Genomic DNA, 20,000 nt, shown 5'->3' on the forward strand with positions numbered 1-20,000 from the left:
TGTGTTTCCCTCCTTAAAGGCCTTATTCTTCTTCTGCAAAAGAGATCTAAGGGAGTTAGATACCCATGGTTTAGAGTTTGGGTACACTTTGATGGTTTTCTCAGGAATAACAATGTTCTCACAATACAAAGACCAGCTAGTAACAACATCCGTCAGTTCATTGATGTCGGCAGAGGACTCAGACAACATGTCCCAGTCTGTGCTCTCAAAGAGGCCCCGGAGGGTCTCACAGGCGTTGATATCATTCCAGTTCTTAATGCGGATGCTCTGCACTTTACCACGTTTTAGAGCAGTGCGGTAAACGGGAAAAAGGTGCACACAGTTATGATCGGAAGCCCCCAGGGGCGGGAGGGGTACAGATTTGTATGCGTCCTTAACATTACCAAAACACATGTCTAAGGTTTTGTTGGACCTAGTCGGACATGTTACGTATTGATGGAAGTCTCTGAGAGTCTTTTTCAGGGACACATGGTTCATGTCACCAAGGATGAGATTTGGTGCGTCAGGGGAGATTAGTTGTAGTTTCTGTACAACCCTGAGAATCTGCTCACAGGCTCTAGCCTCATTAGCTTTTGGATGTATATAAACGACTGTAATAAATATCTGTGGGAACTCCCTCGGCAGATACGCTGGCCGCAGAGAGACAGAGAGCAGTTCAACGTCAGGGGTACACAAACTCTCTCTAACAATGACAGATTTAACATTGCACCAACGCTCATTAACATACAAACATACCCCCCCACCAGTTGACTTGCCCGTAACTGAGGCGTCCCGGTCCATACGAAAGGGTGTTCCGAAGCCATCGATCTCCAGATCGGTGGCCAAGTCACGTTCGGATAGCCAAGATTCCGTGAAGGCTAGAATGCAGGAATCCCTGAAGTCGTGGTTGCAGCGGGTTAGGGCGTGCAGTTCATCGGTTTTATTCCGGAGGGACTGCGCGTTGCAGAGGATGATGGAAGGTAGCGGAATGCGGGAAAGGGGCTGTGTTTTCCTCAGGCGAGTGCCTACTCTTCTCCCACGCTTTCTGACCCGTTTTCCCGTCCAACAGGCTCCGGAAGGGTTGCAGGGTGTCAGTAGTTCCGCAGGGTTCGGCCGGATCAGGTCCACGGGTGACTCCTGAATGTTGCTCCAGCGAAGTAGCTGTTCTGTGGTTTATTGGGTTCGAGCTGGCCGATTGGGAGACACCAGTGAGTGTCCCAGGCTCCATGTAAGCTGAAACACCAGTAACGCCGAAAGCAGGGCGAGTAGATGATCCATGGCTCTATCCAGGCCAGGTCCGATCCGACAGAGTGTTCCTGCTCTAGGGCTAGAGAGTTCAGGCTCTGTGAGAAGAAAGTTCCCTCTGTTAGCCTAGCTCCGACTAGTTTAGCGGCTAGCCGTTAGCCGTTAGCAGGTCTCTGTAACTCCTGTCGGCGACCGTGTCCCCCAGATCTAGGCTAAATACGAGCCACACTGGGGGGAAGTTTGTCAGAAAGTTGACTCAATGATGCACTTAATGATGCACCACAGGCTCCGTTGTCAGCCTGGACAAAAAATACGTAGAACGACAGAAAAACACACAACAACACACAACAACAAACCAAACTACACTCGCGCTGCCGGTCGCTGCGTGCGCATGCGCCCTCAACAACTATGTATGTATTTACTATGACACTATGTATGTATTTACTATGACACTATTACATTACAGTCATTTAGCAGACGCTTTTATCCAAAGCGACTTACAATAAGTGCATTCAACATAGGTAGGGAACAGGTAGGGAACGAAACTACTAATCACCAGAAGTTTTAAGTGCATTTCCTGCAAAAACAAGCAACCAAGAGTATACCTAGTGCTAAGGTAAAAGTGCAATATATCAGCTACCTACTTTCTTAAACAGATGAGACAAAATAGCAAAATCAAATGAGCACGAGCTAAAACAAATAAGTGTATCGACTAAACAAGATCCAATAAAACAATACAACAATAAAACAAGAGTTTGTACAACTAGTTAACAACAAGTAGGCCAGGCAAAGAGGAAGGGTAGTGTTTCCTGAAGAGGTGGGTTTTCAGCCTGCGGCGAAAGATGGGCAGTGACTCTGCTGTCCTGACATCAGTAGGAAGTTCATTCCACCACTGTGGGGCCAGAACAGAAAAAAGTCGTGACCGTGTCGATCGACCAGAAGGACCCTTGAGTGACGAGGCAATCAGTCACCCCGAGGTGGCAGACCGAAGTGGTCGGGCAGGGGTGTAAGCATCGACCATAGCCCGGAGGTAAGAAGGAGCTGTTCCTTTCACTGCCCTATAGGCTAGCACCAGGGTTTTTAATTGAATGCGAGCCGCTACGGGGAGCCAGTGTAGAGAATGGAGAAGGATAGTTGTGTGGGAGAACTTGGGGCGGTTGAACACCGGACGAGCCGCAGCTTTCTGAACAAGCTCCAGAGGTCTGATGGCAGATGCCGGAGCACCAGCAAGGAGGGAGTTGCAGTAGTCCAGGCGGGAGATGACAAGAGCCTGGATGAGCACCTGGGCTGCCTTCTCCGTGAGGAAGGGGCGAATCCTCCTGATGTTGTACATTACATTACATTACATTACAGTCATTTAGCAGACGCTTTTATCCAAAGCGACTTACAATAAGTGTATTCAACATAGGTAGGGAACGAAAACTACTAATCACCAGAAGTCTTTAGTGCATTATCTGCAAAAACAAGCAACCAAGAGTATACCTAGCGCTAAGGTAAAAGTGCAATATATCAGCTACCTATTTCCTTAAACAGATGAGACAAAATAGCTAAGTCAAATGAGCATGAGCTAAAACAAATAAGTGAATCGACTAAACAAGATCCAATAAACAATCCAATAATCCAATAAACAATACAGCAATAGAAAACAAGCGTTCGTACAACTAGTTAACAACAAGTAGGTCAGGCAGAGAGGAAGGGTAGTGTTTCCTGAAGAGGTGAGTTTTCAGCCTGCGGCGAAAAATGGGCAGTGACTCTGCTGTCCTAACATCAGTGGGAAGTTCATTCCACCACTGTGGGGCCAGAACAGAAAAGAGTCGTGACCGTGTGGATCGGCCAGAAGGACCCTTGAGTGACGAGGCAATCAGTCGCCCCGAGGTGGCAGACCGAAGTGGTCGGGCAGGGGTGTAGGCATCGACCATAGCCCGGAGGTAGGAAGGAGCTGTTCCTTTCACTGCCCTATAGGCTAGCACCAGGGTTTTGAACTGGATGCGAGCCGCTACGGGGAGCCAGTGTAGAGAGCGGAGAAGGATGGTTGTGTGGGAGAACTTGGGGCGGTTGAACACCAGACGAGCCGCAGCTTTCTGAACAAGCTCCAGGGGTTTGATGGCAGATGCCGGAGCACCAGCAAGGAGGGAGTTGCAGTAGTCCAGGCGGGAGATGACGAGAGCCTGGATGAGCACCTGGGCTGCCTTCTCCGTGAGGAAGGGGCGAATCCTCCTGATGTTGTAGAGCAGGAATCTGCAGGACCTCGTCACTGATGCGATGTTTGCCGAGAACGTCAGTTGATCGTCCAGGGTCACACCCAGATTCTTCGCAGTCCGAGTTGAGGTCACCACAGCATTATCAATGGTGATGGCCATGTCTCGGTGCGGACAGCCCTTCCCCGGGAGGAACATCAGCTCGGTCTTGTCCAGGTTGAGCTTCAGGTGGTTCGTCGACATCCACTCCGAGATGTCAGCCAGACAAGTAGCAATGCGTGCCTCCACTTGTGTGTCAGAGGGGGGGAATGAGAGGATCAGCTGGGTGTCATCGGCATAGCAGTGGTAGGAAAAGCCATGGGAGTGGATGACAGCACCACCAAGAGATGTAGTGTAGAGAGAGAAAAGAAGAGGACCCAGAACCGAGCCTTGGGGAACCCCAGTATAGTAGTGAGCCTGTGTGGTTCTGACAGACCCTCTCAGCATCACCTGGTAGGAGCGACCTGTCAGGTAGGATGCAAACAGGGAGAGTGCAGAGCCTATGTATGTATTTACTATGACACTATGTATGTATTTACTATGACACTATGTATGTATTTACTATGACACAATGTATGTATTTACTATGACACTATGTATGTCACATTAGGAGTCCACGAGGACAGTGGTTCTCTACCTTTTTAGTTTCAAGGACCACCATAACTCTTACTTACTTACTTAGGCCTTTAAATTCCCTGAGGAACATAGGCCATTGATGAAACTCCTCCATCCCCTTCGGTCTTGTGCCATCCGCTCCAGTTGTTGCCATGACAGCCCTTGCGCCTTCATCTCCTGCTCTGTGGTTCTTCTCCAGGTGGCTCTAGGCCTTCCTCTCTTCCTCTTGCCTTGCGGGTTCCATGTTAGCGCCTGTTTTGTAATTGATTTATTGTGTCTTCGCAGTGTGTGCCCTATCCAATTCCATTCCTCCTCCCGATTTGTGTTCCTATTGTGTCCTGTCTAGTGAGGTCCCACAGGTTGGCATTGGAGATGGTGTTGGGCCAGAATATTCCTAGGAGGCGTCGGAGGCAGCGGTTGAGGAATGTCTGTATTTTGTTGAGTATGATGGTTGTTATCTTCCAGGTTTCTGAACTGTAGAGTAGGGTGGATTTGACGTTTGAGTTGAAGATTTGCAGTTTGGTCTTGGTTGAAATGTCTTTTGCTTTCCATATTTTATTTAATATGTTGAATGTGGTCCTGGCTTTGCCTATTCTAGCACTGACATCCTCATCCGTTCCTCCGTCCACCGTGATTACGCTTCCTAAGTATGTAAAACTGGTTACCTCCTCTAGCTGCTTTTGATCCATGATTATTGGGGTGTTCTTATTGTTGATCCGTATTACCTTAGTTTTTGCTGAGTTGATTTTAAGCCCAAGTGAAGCAGCTGCTGTCTCTAGTTTGCCTGATTTTTCCTGCATCTGTTGGTGTGTGTGTGTGCTAGGAGTGCTAAATCATCAGCAAAATCCAGGTCTTCCAACTGTTCGGTCAGGCTCCACTGTATGCCAGTTCGGCTATTGTTCGTTGCTTGTATCATGATCCAGTCTATACAGAGGAGGAACAGGAAGGGCGAGAGCATGCATCCCTGCCTCACCCCAGTCAGGACCTCAAAGGCCTCTGATAGGCATCCTTCATGGAGGACACGACACTGCATCCCTTGGTAGGTGTTCTTTATAACGCTGATCAACTTTGGGGGAATGCCATAGTGCGCCATCAGTCTCCACAGCATCTCCCGATCCACACTGTCGAAAGCCTTTTCAAAATCTATGAAATTGACATAGACAGGAGAGTTCCATTCAATTGATTGTTCGATGATAACCCTGAGTGTGGCTATCTGGTCTGCACAGGATCTATTATTCCTGAAGCCAGCCTGGTTTTCCCTCAGTTTCCCATCGACTGCCTTTTGAAGCCTCTCAAGTAGGATGCGGTTGAGCACCTTCCCTGGTGTTGAAAGCAGCATTATACCTCTGTAGTTTTTACACTCCCTGAGGTCTCCTTTCTTGGGGATCTTAACAATGATGCCATCTCTCCAATCTGATGGGACATTTTCTTCCTCCCAGATGGTTTGCATGAGCTGGTAAAGCATGTTGGTGGAGGTTTCGATGTCTGCCTTGAGGGCTTCGGCTGGGATCTCGTCTGGCCCCTCTGCCTTGCCTCCTCTGAGGGCCTTGATGGCCTTCTTGATTTCTGATTTGGTGGGAGGGTTGCAGTTTATCTCCAACAGGTTTGTGGCTGGTGGGATCTCTGCTGTCTGTTGGGGGGGCTCTCTGTTGAGCAGTGTTCTAAAGTGTTCTGTCCACCTCTTTAGTTGGTCTTCCTTAGTTGTGAGTAGTGTACCCTGTGTGTTTTTAATGTGCGCTTATGTCGGTTGAAACTTGCCTATGAGTTTTTTTGTAGTCATGTAAAGTTCTTTAAGATTGTTTTTTCCTGCTGCCTCCTCTGCCTGTTGTGCCAGATCCTCTATGTACTTCCTTTTATCCCTTTTGACACTTTTCTTCACTTCTTTGTTTACTGCTTCGTATTCTTTTTGTGCTTTGGCCTTTGTTGCTCTGGTTTTACTTCTGTTTAGTACCTCTTTTTTCTCCCTTCTCTCACCCACTTTCTTGTATGTTTCCATGGAAAGCCACGGTTTGTTGTTTACCTTCCTTCTCCCTACAACTTCTTCACATGTCTCTTTCCATATTGTTTTCAGACTAGCCCATTTATCCTCCAGTGATCTAGGGGTTTCTTGGTTTTGCAGACCTTGTAGTGCTTGGAACCGGTTGTGTAGTGTGACTTGGTACAGTTCTGATGTGCCTATATCCTGAAATTGCTGTATGTTGAATTTGACTCTTCCTTCTCTATGTGTTGTGCGTTTTAATTTTAGCTGGATTTTTGCTGTAACTAGGTGATGGTCAGATCCAGCGTCAGCTCCCCTTTTCACTCTGACATCCAGCAATGAGCGCATAAACTTTTGGCTAATGCAGATGTGGTCAATCTGGTTTTCTGTTACATGGTCAGCAGACACCCAGGATGCTTTATGGACATCCTTGTGTTGGAAAATTGACCCACCAATGACCAAGCTGAGAGTGCACAAATGAAACCAAATGGACCCCAGAGTTACAGACCTGTAGGTAATTTAGGGCTAGCTTTTTGTGTGTTATGTCTACTCATAACAAAAATTGAATTTTGCCAAAAATGTTCACAAGCCAGCATGACGATGACCCCTGCCTTGTAATGTACGCTGCTTCCTGTCTTGTAATGTACGCTGCTTCCTGCCTTGTGGATCATTTGTAAGAAATGGACAAGTACATTACTGAGGAAGACAAACATAATTCATACATTTATATGACCAAGTAATTATGGTAATAGTGTTTTTTAAATATTATTTATATTGCATATGGATCGTTCCAACAGTGCAATGAAGGGGGAGGACTTTTCTATTTTAGAGGAATAAAGTATCACTAGTAATTTGGTATAAGTTTATTTGTATTGTACATTTCAACAAGGCAATTCAGTTTGCTTTACACAACACATTGATAGCATTAAGAAAATTGTAATCAATTAATTAAAACATAAGAAAAAAAAATATGAATAAAATAAAAGTTTTACAAGTTTTTGTTTTCAGTGGTTTTCCACAGGATGGCGGTGTTACCTATCCTATGGATGATGCTTTCACTGCCTGATGACGACAGACCCGGAAATAACTTCATTTAAAAAAAAAAAAGAAGCTAATTTACTTCCTTACTTAATTTTAATTTCCTGCAGTGAAATGGCCATATCTCTGCTAGATCTCCGTTCCTCCTGCTTTACGGCAAAACAAGCCTCATTGAAACAGCCATAGCTCTTGAATGGAGGACCGGACAGTTTTTTCCCCCTCTACTACTACAACCCTGTGCGTGTAATGCGCCGATGTCCATGAGGACGGCGGTCATAGAGAATATTCCATGATTTTTCAAAGGTACAGTAAAATCGTAAGTAAAAGTAAAATTACACTATTGACCTGGCAGTCAATGAGTTAAAGGCCAGCTACTGGAAGCTACTGAGATGTAGCCTGGTAAACCCTCCCTCCAGAAATCTCATTTGTATTTGATTTCAGTAGTGAGTCTGGCATGGTGGCCTGTTTGGCTTTTTGGCTGTGGGTGGGAGCTGGGCGGGAGTAATACCGTTGACTGACAACCAATTCAGCCAATCAGCAGTTCGTTCCACCACCACCACAGAGCAACGTGACGCAAGGGGACTTTTAAAAGGGCCATGCCGAAAATATGTTACTTTAGTCGAATACATGAGTGTCACTGCCCGTCCTATTTTTAAACAGTGCCTATTTTTAAATAGGCACTGTCATGATTAATTGACCACATTTATGAAGTTAAACAACTAAATGCTCTCCGAAAAATATCTTAAAAGTAAATTCTGTGCCACAAAAAAGAAGTTTGAGAGCGTTTTGAAGTTTTAAAACAGCGGACAAAGCTGTCCGCTGTCCGCTGCCCAGACAGGCGCTCAGGCCAGACTCGTTCCTGAAATGAAATGGAAATTAGATTTCCGGAGGGAGGGGTTTACCAGGCTGATACCACAAGTCCAACAGTTACTGGGACTTCACCCTTTTGCTACATGCTGTACACGCAAAGGGGTTTTCTCCTTTATGAATCCTCACGTGTGCTTCCAGATTTCCAGCTTAGTTGAAGCTTTTGCTACAAACTGTAAAAGCAAGGGGCTTTTCGTCCATATGAATCCTCATGTGTGTTTTCATATTTCCACTCATGGTAAAACTTTTGTTACAAACTGTGCAAACGGCTTTTCACCTGTATGAATCCTCATGTGTTTTCATATCTCCAGCTTGTCTAAAGCTTTTGTTACAAACTGTACACGCAAACAGCTTTTCCCCTGTATGAATCCTCATGTGTGCTTTGAGATATCTAACTTGTTTAAAACTTTGGTTACAAACTGTACAAGCAAAGGGCTTTTCACCCTTGTGATTCCTCATGTGTTTTTTCATGTTTCCACTAATGGTAAAACTTTTGCTACACACTGTGCAAGCAAACGGCTTTTCACCTGTATGTATCCTCATGTGTGCTTTCAGATTTTGAGTTTCTTTAAAGCTTTTGCTACAAACTGTACACACATAAGGCTTTTCGCCTGTATGCGTCCTCATATGCGTTTTGAGATATCTAGTTTCTCTAAAGCTCTGGTTACAAACTGTACAAGGAAAGGGCTTTTCACCTCCGTGAAGCCTCATGTGTTTCTTTATATTTCCACTAGAGGTGAAGCTTTTGCTACATATGGTGCAAGCAAAGGGCTTTTCACCTGTATGAATCCTCATGTGTGCTCTCATTTTTTCAGCTCGGTTAAAGCTTTGACTACAAACAGTGCAAGCAAAGGGCTTTTCCCCTGTATGAGTCATCATGTGTGCTTTCAGATTTTGAGTATGGTTAAAGCTTTTGTTACAAACCTTACAAGTAAAGGGCCTTTCCCCTGTATGAATCATTTCACTAGGCAAAGAAACACACCTTTATGGAAAGTTTAGGGTATTTATTGAATATTGGAAACATAGAATAATGGAGGGAAATGAAAGGGGTTCCGGGGAGGGTCGCAGACCCTGGAGTCTTTGGGGAGGAGGTCGTTAGCGTGGTCGGCATGGCGGCTTGGACGGCTGTTAGCGTAGTCGGCACGGCACGCATGGACTGTTACCCCCAGCAGGAACCTGAGAAAGGGAAAGGAAGAAAGGATGGAGGGAGGCGGAGAGAGACAGAGAACAGAAAGGAGTAGTGGAAAGCACAACCTGTGGAGGTGAAAGGGGTGGTGGAGGGATGCAGAAACTACGAGCTTGAGTACGAAGTACGAAAAGCGAGTAAGGGGTTTCTGGGTAGTTCTGATGTGTATAAATAGCGCCAGGTAGATTGGTAAAGGGGGCGGAGTAAAGGTGTGTATCCCCGCCTCCTGAACATCTGTTGTTCCAACGCCATTTCACTAGGCAAAGAAACACACCTTTATGGAAAGTTTAGGGTATTTATTGAATATTGGAAACATAGAATAATGGAGGGAAATGAAAGGGGTTCCGGGGAGGGTCGCAGACCCTGGAGTCTTTGGGGAGGAGGTCGTTAGCGTGGTCGGCATGGCGGCTTGGACGGCTGTTAGCGTAGTCGGCACGGCACGCATGGACTGTTACCCCCAAAGAGAGACAATGAGAGCAACAACTAAACTAAAAGATTATGGCTGGTCTGATTTGGTGAGCCCCATAAAAAACATGAAAACTGGTCTGGACTGGGGAGCAGAGTAGCGTGGTGGTGTTATAACCGTGTGGCAGGACTAGAAAAGGGGGGGGGGGGGTGTGGAGGACAATTAGCTAGGGCTAGGGGGTTTGGGGGGGTTCTGGGGGCATGAGGCCCGGGCGTGGGCTCCGCCGCAGTGGCTGCAGACATGGAGCAGCTTGCACGAGCTGGCTGAGCAACCTAAGTCGTTGAAATTATTACAAACCATGCTTTTGCCGCAGAACAAAACGGGGCGCCCACGCCGGTCAGTGGTTCTGTTGTTGGCTGGGTAGATGGGTGAGGGGGTGGGGGGATGGCAAGGGGGAGCTGGGGAGGGAAGGGGAGTTGGGGGCTGGAAGGCCACAGTGGCTGGAGCCGGGGTGGGGCTGGGAGCTGCGAACGCGCACAAGCTGGCGGGGTGGGCGGAGTTGCCGCATAGTGAGCATGTTTCTGCCACCCTGCCTGCGGAGAGCCGGCAATACAGCTCGAGGTCTAGGTGACCCCAGTAGGTGCCGAGGTTCCACTGCTGGAGCCTGGCAGCGGCTGTGGAGGAGAACTGGCGGTGGTACTCCTGGAAGAGGATTCCTCCGAAACGGATAGCTAGATCGAGTACCACCGCCATGTAGTCGTCCAGCTCCTGTCGCCGGGCTGGGAAGACGGAGCAGATAACGTCTCTGTAGATGCCGAAAGCCAGGCAGAACTCCGCAACGGTGAGTGGAGCGGAACGGGTAGGGGTGGAGTTGCGGAGTTGGATCTGGATGCCGCCGCAGTCCAGGAACCGTGGCTCGGTGTTGCTGTCGGAGGGGCGGAGGAGGGAAGCCAGGTCGACATGGTTGCCCTGAACAATCTGGTTGCGGAGGGCAGGTGGGATTGGTTGGGGGTTCCTAGAAAGCGCGTTGGCCGGTGGGTCAACTGGTAGGGCTGTGGAGAGAGAAAAGGGGGGGGGGGTGGATGGGGGGAGGGGGTATTGAGGGGAAGACAGGAAAGAACAGGGGGGGAAAGAGAAGCGATGCCACCGCTGGTTGTGGCAACGGGATTTGACAGGGTGGCATACGTGGGAGGAAAGAAGAAGACAGGCGGTGCCTGGGAAGCGCTGGTGCCAGGTGTGGCCACGGCAATGCTTGGGTTTTGAGTGGCAGCAGAAACAGAAGAAAACTGGGTTGGATGTAGGGATGGTTGTGTGGGGGGGGTGAAAGTGCAGCCTGCTGGACAAGGGATGATAACAGAGACAGAAGAGACATTAATGGGTGGGGGGCAGGCACAGGGTTGACATTGACCGGTAAAATGCTGGAAGAAGGAGTAGTGTTGGTAGTAGTAGTGAGCGGAATAAAGGATATGGCTGCAGGCTGGCTTGTGGAGGCGGTGTTCTGTGCAGGCGCTGCTTGGCCAGCCCTGAGGGATCCGGTGCGGTGGGTGACGTCATCAGGAATCGCCGCGCTGAACCGGGAGACGCGGCGCGTGACGTCATCGGGTGGCGCCTGGCTCGACGGAGGCCCCGGTGTTGTTGTTGTAGCTGGCGGTGTTGCAGTGAACAGCTGGAAGAGTCCTGCTTTGTTGGTGGAACGGGGGAAAGCGATTCCGCGAGCACGGAGCTGCTTCTGGAGTCCCACCGTGGTCCAGTCCTTGATGTCGGGTGGCGGAGTATGGGTGCTTGGGTTGGAAGAACCGCGAGGCGAGCGGTTGGAGACGCTGGGACGCTGGCGCGGCAGCGTAGCTGGGATAGCCGGCGGGGATCTCCGAGCTGCTCTACGGTGTTGGTGGTCTGAGGTTCTAGTGGGTTGTCGGCCCCGCTCCCGTTCACGGGGCTGCGGGCGATGGTGTGTGGATGCACGGGACCGATCTGACCTTGCTGGAGTGGACTGACCGGGCGATGAAGCGATGGTGGACCGGAGGGAGAAGCTGGATCGCCTGGAAAAGGCTGAAGAAACTGAGGCGCTGGGGGAGATGGAACGGCGGGACTGGTTAGAAGGTAAGTTGCTTCTAGTACTGCGGGAAGTGCTGGGTTGAGTGGACGGGATGGTGGGCTGACTGGGCGAGATCACGGAGGGCTGACGTCCCCTGGTGATGGGCGTTGGGCTCCTCGGGATGATCCCGCTGATGTTGTCGTCATCGGACGCGAATAGTTCGAGTGACGGTGAACTCATGATCAAAATGCAGAAACTACGAGCTTGAGTACGAAGTACGAAAAGCGAGTAAGGGGTTTCTGGGTAGTTCTGATGTGTATAAATAGCGCCAGGTAGATTGGTAAAGGGGGCGGAGTAAAGGTGTGTATCCCCGCCTCCTGAACATCTGTTGTTCCAACGCCATCATGTGCGCTTTCAGATGTTGAGTATAGGTAAAACGTTTGCTACAAACTGAACAAGCAAATGGCTTTTCCCCTGTATGAGTTCTCATGTGTAATTTCAGGTGCTCAGATTGCTTAAGCGTTTGCTACAAACTGAACAAGAAAATGGCTTTTCCCCTGTATGAATCCTTGAGTGCGATTCCAGACTCGAAAATACGTTAAAGATTTTGCTACAAACTGAACAAGAAAATGGCCTTTCCCCTGTTTGAAGCCTCATATGTGTTATCAAATTAGTTTTTTGGCTAAAACTTTTGCTACAAATTTCACAAGCAAATGGCTTTTCCCCCGTATGAGTCCTCATGTGAATTTTCAGATTTTGAGGTTGGCTAAAATGTTTGCTACAAACTGAACAAAAAAATGGCCTTTCCCCTGAATGAGTCCTCATATGTGCTTTCAAATGTTGAAATTGCATAAAGCTTTGGCTACAAACTGAACACGCAAATGGCCTTTCCCCTGTATGAATCCTCAGGTGTATTTTCAGTTCAAACATGTAAACACAGACTTTGCCACACTCTGTACAACAAAATCTTTTCTTTCCCATTTCACTCTTCATGGATGGTGTTTGTTTTGATGATTTCAGGTTCTGGGACAGCTTGTTGCTCAATGACAATCGTTGTCCTTCCACATGTTGCGTCTTGTGTGATTTCAGTGTGTTTAAAGCAGACTGCTGTTCACTGGTCTCCTGCTCATCAGTGTCTCCCCCTGTATGAGTCCTCATGTGCGTTTTCAGATCTGAAGATTTGTTAAAGCTTTTGTTACAAACTGTACAAACAAATGTTTTTTCCCCTGTATGAGTGCACATGTGTCTTTTCAGATGCGGAGTTTGTCTAAAACGTTGGCTACAAACTGAACAAGCAAATGGCTTTTCCCCTGTATGAATACTCATGTGTTTCTCCAGACCAGACTTGCTACCCCAGAATTTGCCACACTCTGTACAACAAAAGCTTTTCTTTCCTGTTTGACTCCTCATGGATGGTGTTTGTTTTGATGAGTTCATGTTCTGAGACAACCTTTGTCCTTCCACACGTTGTGTCTTGTGTGATTTCAGTGTGTTTGAAGCTAACTGCTGTTCACTGGTCCCCTGCTCATCACTGTCTTCAGTATCAGATTCAGAACAGTGTGAAGAGAGGAGCTGGACATCAATAGTTGCTTGTGATGTTCCACAGTCCTCTACATCAGCTTGTGTTTTCATGTGTTCAGTTGAGGTGCTGGCTAGAGGCTCTGTCTCTCTGTTTTCATCATCATCTTCACTTTTCACTGCTAGTAATGTCAACGATGACCATTCAGCCTCCTCTGGTCTTTGAAGTAACTCCTCCTGCTGTTCTTCTTTAATCTGTGGAGGTTCTAGTTTCACCTGGACCAGACTGGGACTCCTCTCCTGCTGTTCCTCTTTAATCTGTGGAGGTTCTAGTTTCACCTGGACCACACTGGGACTCCTCTCCTGCTGTTCCTCATTAATCTGTGGAGGTTCTAGTTTCACCTGGACCAGACTGGGACTCCTCTCCTGCTGTTCAGGGGAAACCTCCTCTTTACACACAGGAAGGAGTGAGAGACCTAGAAGGAGGAGAGAGGTTATGTCAGCAGAGAACAACTCAATGTATTTTCTGATTGTATCAGATTTATTCTTCTACCGATTGAATTGTTTTGGAATGATTATTTTATTGTCTTTTTACATGCTTTTTACAAGCCGCACTGGAAATTACATATGTGAATCACCACACAGCAAAGCACCTCCATTCCATGTGAATCTATGGATCAAAGTAGCCTTGGTAAACAACAATTCCTGAGAGATGTGGCCCATATGTGGGCCCAAAGACAGATGCCAGGTCACTGTTGACCTGGCATCCTATAGTATGTATAGTTTCAATGTAGGCTGATGATAGGTTATTAGTTTACGTATGTATTAGTTATTATTAGATTATTGGTTTACTTATGTATTACTTTATTGTTAGATTGCTATTTCTATGCATTTGATGTATTATGATGCATTATCTTGTGTCCTTGCTTACTGTAAGTCGCTCTGGATTAATAGCGTCTGCTAAATCCCTAACTGTAAACTGTATATGGCTTCCTATGGTGCTTCCCTGTCTTCTATGGTGCTTCTATCTCCTGTTTCTGTAGTGTGAGGCTGCTTGATGTACAAGAACAGCGCCTGGACGTGACTCTAGTATGTCATAAGGACATAGGGACCAACATTCAATGCCGAGTGTCAAGCAGGGAAGCATTGGGTCTCATATTTATAGTCTTTGGTTCGACCAGGCTGGGGGCTGAACCCCCGACAGGGCGGACACTATAACCACAAGGCCACTTAAACTATGGATCTGGCCAGACAGATTTTAAGTTTGTCATCAGTATATTTTATCACATTGTGCTCAGTTTTGCTGAGTTTGATTGATTGAATACTTGATTTAGAAAAGACATGGAAACAGTACATGGAAGTACAATTCACAATACAAGGTCCTCTAAACTGGCTTATTTAAAATGAGATCCCCACGCACTCAAATCATGATGACATTTAAGAAAACAGACAAATGTACACTACCATGCAGATCACGTACAATACAATCAGCACATGGACATTATCCACACATTGAGACAGTGAAGCAGAAATGTGTTTAATGTTCAGCAACGTTCTGCTCAACATGTTTTATGGCGTCCTTGACTTGAGTGCAGACCTCCTTGGATGTACTCTGCTCTTGACAAAGTCTGGATGAAACTTTATGAGGGCTGAAAAAGCATCTGTCTATCTGTCTGTCTGTCTGTCTGTCTGTCTGTCTGTTACTCACAGCCTGTCTCAGTGTCAGTGCAGTAGATGGGAGTCATGCAGGCAGCAGTCCTCCAGGGGGCAGCAGAGCCGTAGGAATTCATGCAGTGTTGAGGAAACATGTTGTGATTGGATAGATGGACATCACTGATAGACATCTGCTTTACACAGTACACACACACACACACACACACACACACACACACACACACACACACACACACACACACACACACACACACACACACACACACACACACACACAGGGGGAAAATAAGACTATTCCCTTTAGACTAGACAAGAGCTACAGTATATCATAAGTAAAATAAATGTAGTTGTTCATTGAACACTGAAGACTTTCAACCGAATACAAGAACGCTCGGTACAACAACATAGTCGGACCCAGTCAAGTCTGGCGACCTTGACTGTAGCCTGTAGTAGACTTTTCATATGTTTCCTTTGTCCTTATCTTGCGCTAATGGTCAGACCCACCAGTATTTCTGGCCACCAGAACCTACTCGGCCACGTTTGACATCTCGTGGGTACCGAGACTACAGGGGGGGGGGTGATTTATGATTCTGTCCCTATCAGGACGTAACTCGCATGATGCTTAGTTGGCTCGGCACGGCGACTCGCTCACCTGAGCTCGCTCACCGCTGCATCTCACGTCCACTTCAGACGCAGCGCCTCCGTTGGTTTAACAGTTTTTCGACAACTGGTTCCTAAGTTAATATAAGGCTCTAGTTTGTTCTCACCAACTTAATATAAAGGGCTGTAACTAACCAAGCGAGCCACTTGTAAATGGTAAATGGTGCATTTATACAGCGCCTTTATCCAAGGCGCTTTACAATGATTGTGCATTACATTCACCCATTCACACACACATTCACACTCCGATGGCGGAGGAAACCATGCAAGGCACCAACAACCTGCTCATCGGGAGCAATTAGGGGTTTAGTGTCTTGCTCAAGGACACTTCAACACTAACTCTAGGGGAGCCTGGGATCGGGATAGTGAAAAAAAAGGGTCCGACTAGGTTGCTGTACCGAGCGTTCCGGTTACCCTTTCAACCTGGTGTCCAGGCTATGTTGGTCATGTCATTCTAGGTGAACCTTTCCAAAAGGAAGGAGATCACATTGAATCCACTAACCTCTGTTTCACTGGGATGTCCAGCCACTTTCCCATCACTGTGATCCTCCAGGCCATGGGGGGTGCTAATATGTTCTCCTCCTCCTCCTCCTCCTCCTCCCCCTGTGAACGTCTCCAGGCCAGTCTCTCTGGTCTCCACAGCCCCCCAATGCATCCATGCAGCTCCTTCCATCTTGTCAACCAGCTGAGAATGTTACGCCCTGAAAAGAGGAGACTTCAATACGCTTGCTGCCTTTCTCTCACATGGGTATGAAAATTAACAATGTTTCATTTGAACAATGATGTGCATTTTATTAATTATTATTTAATTTCCACTGCCGAATAGTTATTTCCAGTGGTGTAAAGTGTAAAGTACTTAAGTAAAATTTGGAGGTACTTTTACTTTACTGGAGTACTTCCAATTTTCAATACTTTTACTTCTACTCCACTACATCTCAGATGCAAATATTGTACTTTTACTCCACTACAATTATTTGAAAACTTTAGTTACTTTGTAGATTTTGATTATCATTACAAAACATACATTCGCCACTTAAGCCCTACGCATACTTAGACTATTTGAAACGCGTCACTTTCCCTGGCTGATAAGCCAAATATACCTTAATACATTATAATTGGCCTCTATAACTAAAATAATAAATTGAATATTTTATTTATTTTAGAAACAGTTCATCTTTTACTCAAGAGGGGCAACGCCTAGACCTATGGAATTTCTAAAATAAATTAAATATTTTCCTTTTAACACGCTTTTTTAACTGGCATTCTTGACTTAGTTAGGGGGCGAGGTGGTCCGGTTGAGGAGGCGTCGCCCCCCGTGACGCCAGGCCTGCACACATACAGCAACCTTATAAATACAATTCTGTTACTGTGCTATCTAAAGTATACAAGTACTATTATTCGTTATATTATAATTGTTATATTTCTGGGCCTAAGTAGTTACTGAAGGAATTTAACACAAATGTGTCATATGTTAACCACACCCATACATTTTTATTTTTTTTACTTTTGGAGTTTGGAAACGCTTGCTACCACGTATCACCTGTTTCTAAGCTTGTAGATCTGCTATTTCTGCTTAGTTTAATATTTGACAAACATTTTTCAACATGGAGACGATTATGACGATTATGCAAAAATAATTGCGATTATCTCAAATAATTGTGATTAGAGGATTATGTAATAATTGTAACAGGCCTATGCAGGAGGCAGCAGGACGTTGCGTTATTGAAAACGAGCGCTTCCAAACTGTGACACAATAATTAATCACCTGCAGGGAAATGATTGACAGAAAGGAGCTCATAATCAGTGGTGTAAAGTAACTAAGCACATTTACTCAAGTACTGTACTTATAAGTACAATTTTGAGGTTTACTTTACTTTACTGGAGTGGATTATTTCCAGTTTTCAGTACTTTTACTTCTACTCCACTACATCTCAGAGACAAATATTGTACTTTTACTCCACTACAATTATTTGAAAACTTAGGTTACTAGTTACTTTGAAGATTTTGATTATTATTACAAACATACATTATCCCTTCAGCCCTATTTAAACTTTGACTATTTGAAAATAGCAGATCTACAAGCTCACAATGCGACACATTGTGAGCTTGTAGATCTGCTATTTTCAAAAGATTTGCATACATGTTGAACTTGTGAAACAGGAAATTCTGCATAATGAGTACTTTTACTTTTGGTACTTTTAAATATATTTTGATGCCAATACTTTTGTACTTTTACTCAAGTACATTTTGAATTCCGGACTTTTACTTGTAACATAGACTAGAGTACTTCTACCTTGCAGTATTGATACTTTTACTTAAGTAAAACATTAGAGTACTTTTTCCACCACTGCTTGCGGATAACCACATACTGTAGTGTATGATTAGCCCTGGTCCAGAGCGTTAGTGACTTCTCTCTAACTGACCAGGGCTAGTGTATGATGTTATCTTGACTCTTAATTGTACAATGAGTTTCTAAGTCACTCAATATAATTTAGGTCAGAATGTTAATCAAAACATAAACAAAATCACTGAACTAGCTGTAGAATACAACTCTCGTAGACGTATTTATGATTCTGACGTTTTCAATCTACTAGAGTTGTAGGGTTAACCCCCCATGGACACAGGGACTTTCTGCACTATGCCCCGTAGACACTCCAAGTACAAATTGAAATAAAAAGTGCTTACCTCCATGCCCCAAATGTTAACTGTCTATACGCGGTAGTAGTTTAATGTAATAATCCATATCTTTCAATAAAGAAGTGTTTTAATGCCGTCTGTGGCCGATTCTGTCGGAAGTTCCCAATGGGCGGTATTGACGGGGCACATCCGGTGAAACCCAGAATTACACTAAATGTAAACAGGAAGTAAACGAGGGTGAAAAAATGGCGTTCGGCCACAGACGGCATTAAAACACTTCTTTATTGAAAGATATGGATTATTACATTAAACTACTACCACGTAGAGACAGTTAACATTTGGGGCGTGGGGGTAAGCACCTTTATTTTCAATTTGTACATGTTTGGAGTGTCTACGGGGTATAGTGCAGAAAGTCCCTCTCTCCATGGGGGGTGAACCCTGCAACTCTCGTAGATTGAAAACGTCAGAATCATAAATTCGTCTACGAGAGTTGTATTCTACAGCTATCACTGAACAATGTATTCAATCATTGAAGAGCATAAATATTCATATTGTAGCCTACCTGAACAGGTTCTTAAACTCAGACGCACTGTTGCTCCATTTCCTCATTCTGTCCGCAGCAGACCGATAGAGAGAGAGAGAGAGAGTTACGACACGCTTTCATCTCGCCGCAAAGCGGGCCGCTTTGGGCTGTAGTTCCAAACATAGGAACTGTCTCATTGAGATCAGACTGAACAGACAGACAGGGCATATCCGCATTCCATTCTTCACGCTGCGTGGTGCTCCTTCTACCCAAAACACGCCCCCACGGCCGTTTTGAGTGACAGCGCTGCGTCCAAACACGCCCCCTTGCACTGTTTGCTATGAACAGAGGTTCTCAACCTGTGGGTCGGGACCCCCAGCTCTTAGCAACCAAGTTGAATTGCATTCACTACTAGGGCTATAGATATGATTTATATCATAAAAGTTATGGATAAGGATATATCTGGGTCCATGAAATCTCCAGGAGACTATCAGGGCTCTGCCAGCTGCAGATTTAGTGTCTAATGATCTGAAAGGCCTGGTTGGTTTACAGGCAGTGACAGTGGTGGAAGAAGTACTCAGATATTTTACTTAAGTAAAAGTAGCAATACTACAATATAAAAATACTCTGTTACAAGTAAAAGGCCTGTGTTCAAAATGTTACATGAGTAAATTGGCATCAAAATATACTTAAAGTACCAAAAGTAAAAGTATTAAAATGTTTGAAAATAGCAGATCTACAAGCTTCAGCTTGTAGATCAGCTATGTTCAAATAGCCTATGTATATATAGGGCTAATGTGGTTAATGTATGTTTTATAATATAATATCAAATACAAAATCTGCAAAGTAACTAGTAACTAAAGTTTTCAAATAATTGTAGTGGACTAAAAGTACAATATTTGCCTCTGAGATGTAGTGGAGTAGAAGTAAAAAATACAGAAAATTGGAAATACTCCAGTAAAGTAAAAAATTGTACTTAAGTACAGTACTTACTTGAGTAATTGTACTTAGTTACTTTACACCACTGGGCAGTGAGCAGGTCAGATATGTATTCAGGACAACGAAACAATATATTTTTTATTTTGTTAAAGTAAGTGTCTAATAGGTCTATATTCACAAAGTAGCCTATACTTGTTTGTTCAATAACAGGGGTATCTCCGTCTCTCCAGCTCTTCAGTAAACAGAAAATGTTTTTCTCTGGTCAGGTTACCAATTTCATACAATCAGGAGAGAGATCTCATACAGGCTACAGGATAAACAAGTTCAATTGGAAGTGATTAAATAAATAAATACATGATCAGACTAAATTGGAATTGGAATAGGCTACTATAAAATGTAAGCTGCTAAATGGGTACTTTCTGCTTGGGTGAAATTGGTGACCCGTCTGAACATGTATTTTCTG

General features: G+C 45.3%; 1 protein-coding gene across 1 annotated transcript; it reads right to left on the minus strand.

Moving 5' to 3' along the window:
• Positions 1-10,921: 10,921 nt before the first annotated feature.
• Positions 10,922-18,703, minus strand: LOC308082091 (uncharacterized protein). The gene is made up of 4 exons (XM_080423704.1): positions 18,638-18,703; positions 15,941-16,139; positions 14,813-14,948; positions 10,922-13,580 (listed from the first exon to the last, which is right to left on the minus strand). The coding sequence occupies exons 2-4, from the start codon at positions 16,109-16,111 to the stop codon at positions 12,085-12,087; spliced, it is 1,803 nt and encodes a 600-aa protein (XP_080279830.1). The 5' UTR covers positions 16,112-16,139; positions 18,638-18,703; the 3' UTR covers positions 10,922-12,084.
• Between the last annotated feature and the right edge of the window lie 1,297 nt (positions 18,704-20,000).

Source organism: Gymnoscopelus braueri (assembly GCF_963280865.1).
Source record: "Gymnoscopelus braueri genome assembly, chromosome: 3".
In the NCBI taxonomy this organism is placed as follows: Eukaryota; Metazoa; Chordata; class Actinopteri; order Myctophiformes; family Myctophidae; genus Gymnoscopelus; species Gymnoscopelus braueri.

What these genes read in the sequence shown, in the direction of transcription:
- LOC308082091 (XM_080423704.1), bottom strand. Translation starts at nt 16,111, where the DNA reads ATGGAAGGAGCTGCATGGATGCATTGGGGGGCTGTGGAGACCAGAGAG. An exon ending in GACATCCCAGTGAAACAGAG is followed by an intron (nt 14,949 to 15,940) that starts GTTAGTGGATTC and finishes TGTGTAAAGCAG; the next exon opens with ATGTCTATCAGTGATGTCCA. An exon ending in CACTGACACTGAGACAGGCT is followed by an intron (nt 13,581 to 14,812) that starts GTGAGTAACAGA and finishes TCCTCCTTCTAG; the next exon opens with GTCTCTCACTCCTTCCTGTG.